This window comes from Onychostoma macrolepis, chromosome 12, assembly GCF_012432095.1.
Source record: "Onychostoma macrolepis isolate SWU-2019 chromosome 12, ASM1243209v1, whole genome shotgun sequence".
NCBI classification, from domain to species: domain Eukaryota; kingdom Metazoa; phylum Chordata; class Actinopteri; order Cypriniformes; family Cyprinidae; genus Onychostoma; species Onychostoma macrolepis.
Window position 1 is genome coordinate 2,130,695 of NC_081166.1, and position 9,151 is coordinate 2,139,845.

General features: G+C 34.9%; 1 protein-coding gene across 1 annotated transcript; it reads right to left on the reverse strand.

Annotated features, from left to right (window-relative positions):
* Positions 1-1,311: 1,311 nt before the first annotated feature.
* On the reverse strand, positions 1,312-8,324 carry plaub (plasminogen activator, urokinase b). Its single transcript, XM_058793420.1, has 12 exons — positions 8,126-8,324; positions 7,407-7,490; positions 7,264-7,309; positions 6,641-6,742; positions 6,400-6,559; positions 4,861-4,958; positions 4,748-4,777; positions 4,469-4,655; positions 3,419-3,570; positions 2,942-3,082; positions 2,697-2,845; positions 1,312-1,770 (listed from the first exon to the last, which is right to left on the reverse strand). Exons 2-12 carry the CDS (start codon positions 7,461-7,463, stop codon positions 1,600-1,602), a joined length of 1,293 nt encoding a protein of 430 aa, XP_058649403.1. The 5' UTR covers positions 7,464-7,490; positions 8,126-8,324; the 3' UTR covers positions 1,312-1,599.
* Positions 8,325-9,151: the final 827 nt, after the last annotated feature.

Below are 9,151 nucleotides of genomic sequence, written 5' to 3' on the forward strand. Positions count from 1 at the left end.
TATCAGTATGTACTTCAGTGTCTTTAGTCTGCCATCAAGTGGCTGAATAAGAAACTGTAGCAGATAAAGATACGCTCTCAGAAAATCAGGTAGGCTTACTTTAACATACAAAAGCTAAAATGTACATCTTTGTTCCTTATTTACCCCTAAATGGTTCATGTTAGTACCTTAAAGATACATATTAGTGTCTTTTGATAGGGTACTGCCCCAGTGACAGGCTTGTACCTTGAGATTGTAAAATGACATATTCTATAATTATGCTCTTTATTACAGATGCTATTTTAATATTGTTCAGTGTTGCATTAGTGACATTGTTTTTGTGAGTGATGCCATCTGTGAGTCAGTGACCTCTGCTGACCCAGTGACATCATCATTACCTGTTACTATGGCGACGGATTCACCAGCTGCACTGGATTTACACACGCAGCTGTTACAACGATCCAGACTTAGTCATGACATTTTACACACATTTTGTCCCATTGTTATAATACGATAGTATATAATAGCTGATAGTGAGTATCTGTGTAAACTGCAGTGATTATATGGTTATGCACGTGTTTAAATAAAGAGTGTGTAAATTCAGGGTGTGTGTTTGTTTTGACTGTTCATGGAGTGTATATACTACTCAAGGAGATTAAACATGCAGAAGCATGTCATATGTGCTAATACAACACAAAGGAAATCTTCTGAGTAAATGCACAGACTGTCAAATCTTCATAATCTAAATCTTTAAACAAACAGGTGGGTCAAAACTTTATTACATTATAGTTACTTTAAAGTTCCAGTAAAATAAAGCTACTTTATATACATCTATGTATATATATATATATATATATATAGTGCTGTCAAACTATTAATTGCGATTAATCACATCCAAAATAAAAAGTTTTTGTTTACATAATATATGTATGTGTACTGTGTATATTTATTATGTATATATAAATACACACACATACAGTATATATTTTGAAAGTATTTACATGTATATACATTTATATATTTATATTCTTATATTTTATATTATATATATATATTTAATATATAAACATGACATATTTTTCTTAAATATATACATGCATGTGTTTGTATTAATCTATACATATACACTGTATACACACATATATTGTGTAAACAAAAACTTTTATTTTGATGTGATTAATCGCAATTAATCGTTTGACAGCACTAATACATATATATATATATATATATATATATACAAACACACACATTAATACAAACACTTATTGTACATAATATTTACTCAGAATGCACACAACAGTTAAAAACAGTATTTGTTTATTGGCCTAATAATTGGCTTTTATCATTGACATAAAATAAATAGTTACACAACAATATAAAATTATACAACAATATAAAAACATCCGGAACGAAAAGAAAATGGACTATACATTTCAATACCAATGCAAAACAGTACTTTTATAAACATTTTTCACATAGAAAGTCCTTTGAGCTGCTATTATGTAAGAATGATGGACATATTAACGAGTAACTGAACAGAAATCAGTTTGAACACGACTTGTTTGCACTGTTTGTTCATGTTCTGTATATTGGTCTCTGAGGGCAGGTGAGCTCCTGTTCTCAGCTCAGCGACGACAAGCCGGTTTTCTCCAGGATCCAGCGGTGGTAGTTGCTGACTTTGGCATAAACTCCAGGACGGAAGGATCTGGAACATCCCTCTCCCCAACTCACCACACCGAACAGAAACACACGCTCACGGACGCGACACACCAGCGGCCCGCCAGAGTCACCCTGAAACAACCCAGAAGAACAGATGCATCAACCTGATAGAATTTTCTTGCTTCTCAGTGATAAAAATGTGCAATAATTTTACATGTGGCCTGTAAAAAAGGGCACAATGTACTGTATTAATATACTGTAAAGGAATTTTCTGTATTGATTTTTTACAGGTGTTTTACCTGTATTTGAATTTTGCATTGCATTGTGTTTTAGGGTTAACGGAAATGTTTATAAAATTAATGGATAATGTCCCAGCATATATTTATGTGTGTGTGTGTGTGTGTGTGTATATATTCAGTATTTTCCCAAACATTGTGATATGTGTGAAGTTTAAAACCCTGATTTCTGATTTAGTTTTTTCTACAAATAAACATTCAATAAATGTAAAAGAAATTGAAAATAGAAATAATAATAACAACAAAATAATCATTAAAAAAAAAAAAAAAAAAACATTTTAATAACATAATGATACAGAATAAGTAACAGATCTTAAATAATTTAAAGAAATAGTTGTAAATGAATATGTCAGTGGGATGCCAGATTTTGTTTGTATAAGTTTATATAAGACACAGCTAAATGTTAACTGGTAATTAATATTAGCTAATTATTTTGTTCAGTGAATTCAATACATAATATTATATCAAAATTATGAATTTATTGTTTGAAAACATCAGTTTGGTGGGGCAGATTAAAAACACTATTTTAAGGAGGCAGTACAGACATTTTCTGATTTTGAAACAAATTACTTTTCATGCATTTCACGTATTGGATTTATGCCTTTATTGCTTTAGAAAAGTAATGAGACCAAATTGTACTCTATCTGTATCTGCTAAATGAATAAATGTAAATTTGTACCCAATATGTAGTGCCATGACATGCATTTTATATATGTGTATATATAAGGGTCATTATTGTTAAAAAAGTTGTTTCTGGCTCACCTTACACGAGTCTGCGCTCCAGTCGGGACTCCCGGCACACAGCATGTTGTCTGTGATCAAGTTGCCGTAATATGCTTTACTTGAACACAAATCCTTTGACAGCAGGTTGACCTTTGCTTCTCTGAGATACTGAGAGTAATACCACGACCCTACAACACACACACACACACACACACAAGTGTGATGAATGAACCCTTCTTTAGTGCAAACAGAACAAACACAGTCATCACTCTCAGCTGATGTACCTTCTTGTTCTCTGCCGTATCCAGTGACCTCGCAAGACGTCCCGTCACTGAGTGACTGATGCGCTTCAGGGATGCAGACCGTCTTGACTGAACTGGACTCTTTAGCACAGTGACCGTCAGGACTGTGAATCTTCAACAGCGCTGAACACACAGCAGTCAATCAGATGTTAATGACAGTCTGATGTGAAATGCATTTTACTGCATTACACGTCTCATAAAGCTAAACTCATAAAGCTACTTTGACTTTGCTGAAAAGACCAGAATATGTTGAGTCTTGGATTCTGAATGCGTCTAGCTTAACCAGCCAAACTTTACAGGTCAGCCAGCTTCACCGGTCACAAAACCAGTCTGGACTAGCATAAACTGGTCTTTTCAGAAGGTTGATGCTCAGAAATGTGTTTACATTTGCTCACTGGACAGAAAGTACTTTTCAAAGTGAATGAATGGGTTGTTTGGGGTTTAGTCAGTCAGCATTACCGATGTCGTTGTTGAAGTTGCCGTCTGCGTTGTCGAAGTGTTCATGGATGAAGAGCTCAGAGACACTGAACTCCTGCTCTCTCTGAACGTCGGTCTCATTGATGGCATTCCTCCCCAGAAATACTGACAGTTTATGGAGTTTAGTCTGAGCGCTGAAAACAAATGAGAAGAGAGAAATGTGTAAATATATATCAAAAACACATCAGTCCATCCCTTTTTTCCTGCTTCAGTCCATTTCCCTTGCTTCCCATTTATTCATTAATTGTATCCAGCTGCATTTATCATGAAGGGTCTACTAAAGAGACAAGGTATAATGAAAGAAAAAGAGGCATTGCCTTTGCTGGCAAAACCAAACAGTTTCTCGGCAGAACACAAAAGTTTTGCCATTGAAACAGTTTTCAAACCCATCTCATATTGTTTCCATCACCAGCACGGTTGCGTTTTTACATTTTATTTGTCATCACAAGAACATAAGCATTACATTGAAAAACTTCGCCCTCACTTGCAAAAAATATTATTGGGAATGAAAATATTTGCGAGCAAGAATTCGAAGTTCAAAGGAACGCAAAAATTGTAAGTAGGGTAAGTGCAAAAGTGTACTACTGTAATATATACTTTCCCTCTAATTTCATATTATTATTATTACACTGTAAAAAGTGAAAGTTGACTTAACTTAAAAAAATTGAGGAAACCCGTTGCCTTAAAATTATTAAGTACATAATAATTAAAAAAAAAAAAAAAAAGTTAAGTGAACTTGACAATTCAATTAACTTATTTTTTTTAATATCATTTACTTAAAAATTTTAAGGCAATTTTTTTAAGTTAACTCAACATCACTTTTTACAGTGTATTATTATTTATTTGTTTGTTTATTAATTTATTTTAAGTAGTGATGGGGGCACTTTCGAAGCTTCAAAACCTTTGTGAAATAAAAGTTTTGCGAAAGCATTGCTATATAATTTGTCCTCCCAACTTGCGTTCAGAAAACATTTGCCTTTGTTCGCAAAAACGCAAAGTTTCTCGGGGGAACGCATTGACATGTGCACTGACCCGTCAGGGAAGCAGTGGGCGGCCGTGAGGACCCAGCAGGGTGAGATGAGACTCCCGCCGCAGGTGAACGTTCTCCCGCGTGAGCTCCTGCTGAACACCGCTGCCATCCAGGGGTGGCGCTCCACCGCGCTCAAAGCCCCGCCCACTACCTTCATGCTCCGCTCCTCCCTCTGGCCACACTGCCATCCTATTGGACGAAAAGACAGGTCAGCCTGTCAATCAAACCGCAGTAAATACAGACAGATGCTCCACAATAATGATGCTCATCAATGATCTCACCTGACTGAGCGCCTTTCAGACTGCCAGAACCTGCGTCAAACCATTTCATATGTCAGATCATTACAGATATTTAGTAATATTACATTAATACAATGAAAAGGACGGAATCGGACCTTGATCTTTTGCACAGCGTGGAATATCACAGTCTTCTTTCACGATCCCAAACGCGGTCCGTACGTAACACCAGGGTCTGCGGGTGTAGTCTGGGTTTCTGTGGGTGATGGAACATGTTTGTCTGTTATGATGGATGTAGCTGACATGATAAGAGAGATGAAAAACACCTGAATGGCTCAGGATTCAGCAGCAGTGCGGCACAGGCTCAGACAGGTGCGCGAGGTGTGTTTGTGAATATTTTTTTGCAGGAGATCTTCACGTCTGGGCTTGAGAATAAGGGGGAATGAAATCCTGCTAAAAACATGTCTGGGTCATATTTCACCCCAAAATGAAAAGAAAATTTCTTTGCACTGACTAAATTCTCACTATACTGTAATATAATATATATATATATATATATACTGCACTGTCAAAAAAAATAAATTGAGAAAACTTAAAAGTTTAAGGCAACCAGCTTCAGCAGATTTTTTAGTTTTCTCAACTTGTTGTATTCAGTTTATACAACAAAAAGTCAAAAATCTACAAAAATAAGTTGAGAAAACTCAAAAATCTGCTGAAGCTGGTTGCCTTAAACTTTTAAGTTTTCTCAACAAGTTTTCTCTTTTTACAGTGTGTATGAAGTGTGCTGATATTTGTTGTACTCTTTTTAATTAATGTGAATAAAAATAATAAAAGTGTAATTGTATATTGACTTTAAAAGTATTGATTTACATAATCATCCAAAACATTCTTTATTAAATAAAATAATTAGTAATTGTATTGATTTACTTTAATACAAAATGTAAATAAATGTAATTTAATAAACAGGGTAAATGTGTTTAATTGTCATTAAAATAATAACACAATGAAAAAATCTTAATCATCTAAAATGCTTAATTAATAATAATCTTCATGCAAAACTTTATCAAATAAAATCATGATTAAATTATTTAAAATTTACTGTAAAAATTAAATATTGCATGTATTTATACATTAAATATATATGTTTTATTATTTAAACTGCAAAGTATGACATTTGTTGTAATGTTTTTAAATGATATAATTTTAATAAAAAGTAATGTTAAATTGTTAAATGTGTTCAATTTTCATTAAATACTATAATAATAATAATTCCAAAAATTGGACTAATAATAATCCTTATAATAAGGCTTAATTTGATGCAAAACATACATTAAATTGAAAATTTAAGTTTAATTTAAAATATAAAATATTTTATTTATTTAAATTTTTTTTTTTTAAGTTTTAATTAAATGTAACATCAATTATTTCTTTTATCTCCAGGGTGAATTATGCCAAAGACATGTTCTTGACACCTTTCGTGAGATTCGCTCATAAACTGAACTCCATAACATTACACCAGTTTTCTTGTTCTATTCATGTCCAAGCCTTCAGGACAAATGCATGTTGATTTAGTATTTTTTCAGTTTTTCAGCTAATCTACGGTCTCCAGGGAACTCCTAGTAAGGGACAGGTCTGGACCGCCTGCTCTGTTTGTTCTTGTTCTAGTGTGCTGAAGCTCTTCAGTCAGTGTAACTTGCCTGCAGTGGTTGTGTCGTCCCGGGCCAAGATTCTTGGGAGAGACTCCGATTTCACGCACGCTCTCTGAATCCCATTCCAGACATTCCCGCCCACTCGCTGATTTAGAGACAGGACCTCTGTAGTGCAGACCGATCCCGTCAAAGCAGGAGACGGATTCATCTGCCACAAAAAACATCATAATGAATATGAATGCATGCAAACAGCAGTTAATGATAACAAGCACACACGAGTGATGTGCACCTCTTTCACAGCTGGAGCCGCTGAAGCCATCAGGACAGAAACAGAGCATGTGACGACCCGACGGAGACAAGACAGACGTCCCTCCATTCAGACACAGAACATCTGTTGGAATCATAATAAACATCATAAAACAGTAACTGATTACATGCAATAATCAGATTGCAAAAATTGCTTACACTTTATTTGAAGGTGTCCTTGTTACAGTGCAATTATACATTTAAGTACTGAGTAAAATTAATTGTACTTCCTGTATGGTTAGGGTTACTTGCATGTAATTATGCATAATTTATTGTTATTATAATAGCAAAGTACATGCAACATGTGTAACGAACACCTTAAAATAAAGTGTTATCCAAAAATGAAGTACTTGTAATTAGATTATATTACATCTTAAAATACTTGTATCAGACTACACTTACTTTTTTATTGATTACATGATTATGTATTATTCACACAGTAGCAATAAATTATTAATAATCTATTCATAATTGGCATGTTCTGACGTTGGTTAAAGGTCAAAAGACATGCACGTTAACAAATTATTTAACCTTTTTTAGTAAGCGTTTTATTTTGACTGTTGTTGTTTTAAAATGATTTATTTTGAATTATTTGCTTTTCATTACCTGATTTCTCACGTAAACTGCTGGGAAAGAGTCGGCGCTGGTCACTCTGGAGGTCAAAACCAACAAAAAAGGTAAATGTTTTTTCCCTAAAAGCATTCTTTAAAAGTAAGCGAGTTAAGTATGCACTTCTGAAGCACACTTACACAAACTGTGAGAGCTGCTAAAGCTAGAATCAAACTCAGCAGGCCAAACCGAGCCATTTCTGCTTCTTCTTTGGATGTTGAAACCTGTAAGTGCGTTAAGAAACATTAGTCTCAATTTCAAATAAACTTTAAATCTTACATTTCATTAGTTCTGTAGCCAACATATCTATGTGTTGAATCATTGCACATTCATTAGCCTAAATGAGAAGATTTCAAGAATAAATATACACAGAGTTTGAAATCCAAGTGTCACATTGACCCCAATACAACAGGAAAACACACTAAAGGCGAGACTTTCTTTACAAGTTCACAGAATCCGTATATGACTAAAGAAACGTGACTTTTCCTGGATTCAGACCAAGACCAGACAAAACAGGCCCGGAGCGGAGATCCACACCCACAGGACCAGAAATATCACAGAGGAGATGTTTGTAATATTTTTTCCTAGACAGCAGTGAAACCGAACACAGTTCAGCTGCTTCTGAGATGTTTCTCCCAAGAATAAGACTCCATAATCTCACATGCATCTCTTCAAGAGCTTCAGAGGAGATCTCAACAAGATCTCAAACTGAATTTACCAACGTCTGCAAAGTCAGAGATCTCAATATGAACTCCAAGAGCAAATGATCTAAAACTACCCAGCAGATTATTGTCACTATGAATATTGTTCATAGACATGCATAATAAACTCCATTATCATCAGTAAGAGCCGGACTCACCTGTGTGTTCAGTCAGATCAGCTCAGGTCTGGTGTGTGTGTTTCTGCATCCCGCTGCTGGTTTTAAACACTCCCATCCAGAAGCTGGTTTGCTGTGATTGGCCGCAGGAGTAGACAGACCTGTGTTGGGGGGGTTTGTGTGTCTGAGGGAACGTGCACGTGCTGCTGAACTGAAACTAGATCAGTGAATCACTAGAATGATTCAAATTAACTTCAATTCCTTCATTCCCTCAACCTGGAATTCTTTTGATGCTCTTTTCCTTTTTCTGTCCAACACTGTTTGAACCATTCTTTTAACTCTTTTAACTTTCTAATGTCTCTAAATCACCAACATGAGCAAAACTTCGCTGTTTCACACAATCCACTCCATGCTTTCTGCTGTATGATTGATAGTTCATACATCACACATCAGCTGGTGCTTCACGTGTCTTTTTGCCGTCAAATCTTAACTGGTTTTTCTCAAATAAACGTCAGAATAACTGTAGTCATATTTCCTAGTCTGAAGCAGCTCAGCTTTACTTGATTCTCCACCAATCGTTTTTTTTTAGAAAACTCAGTGCGTCTCAAATCTGATCATCAGGATCTTCTGAGGAGCTTTACTTTCACTGTTCCTCAGCGGAGGAATGATCTTCATCTCAGCGTTTATTTCTTCATCATTGGATTGCATTGCATTATATGTTTGGATCATTTCAATCTCAGACATATTATTGGAGATATAGAGTGATGACTGATATTTATATAGTTTTATGTCAGTATCTGCTGTACTGTTATAAAGAGCTCATTGATTTACATTACAAGCATCATAAATTCATCAATTTTGGGCCATATGAATATCAGCATCTGCACCAAATTGCATATTTTTGCTCAGTTTGAGTCTCTGAATTAAACTAACCTCTATATTCTCACTATATCAGACTATATGAGTCATAAAATCCTGATGGATCAAATATGATACCCAACAATATTTTGTCTAACAAACTGTTCCGTTTCAAAACATAAGATTTTCAGACTCTTATGTCATATGTCA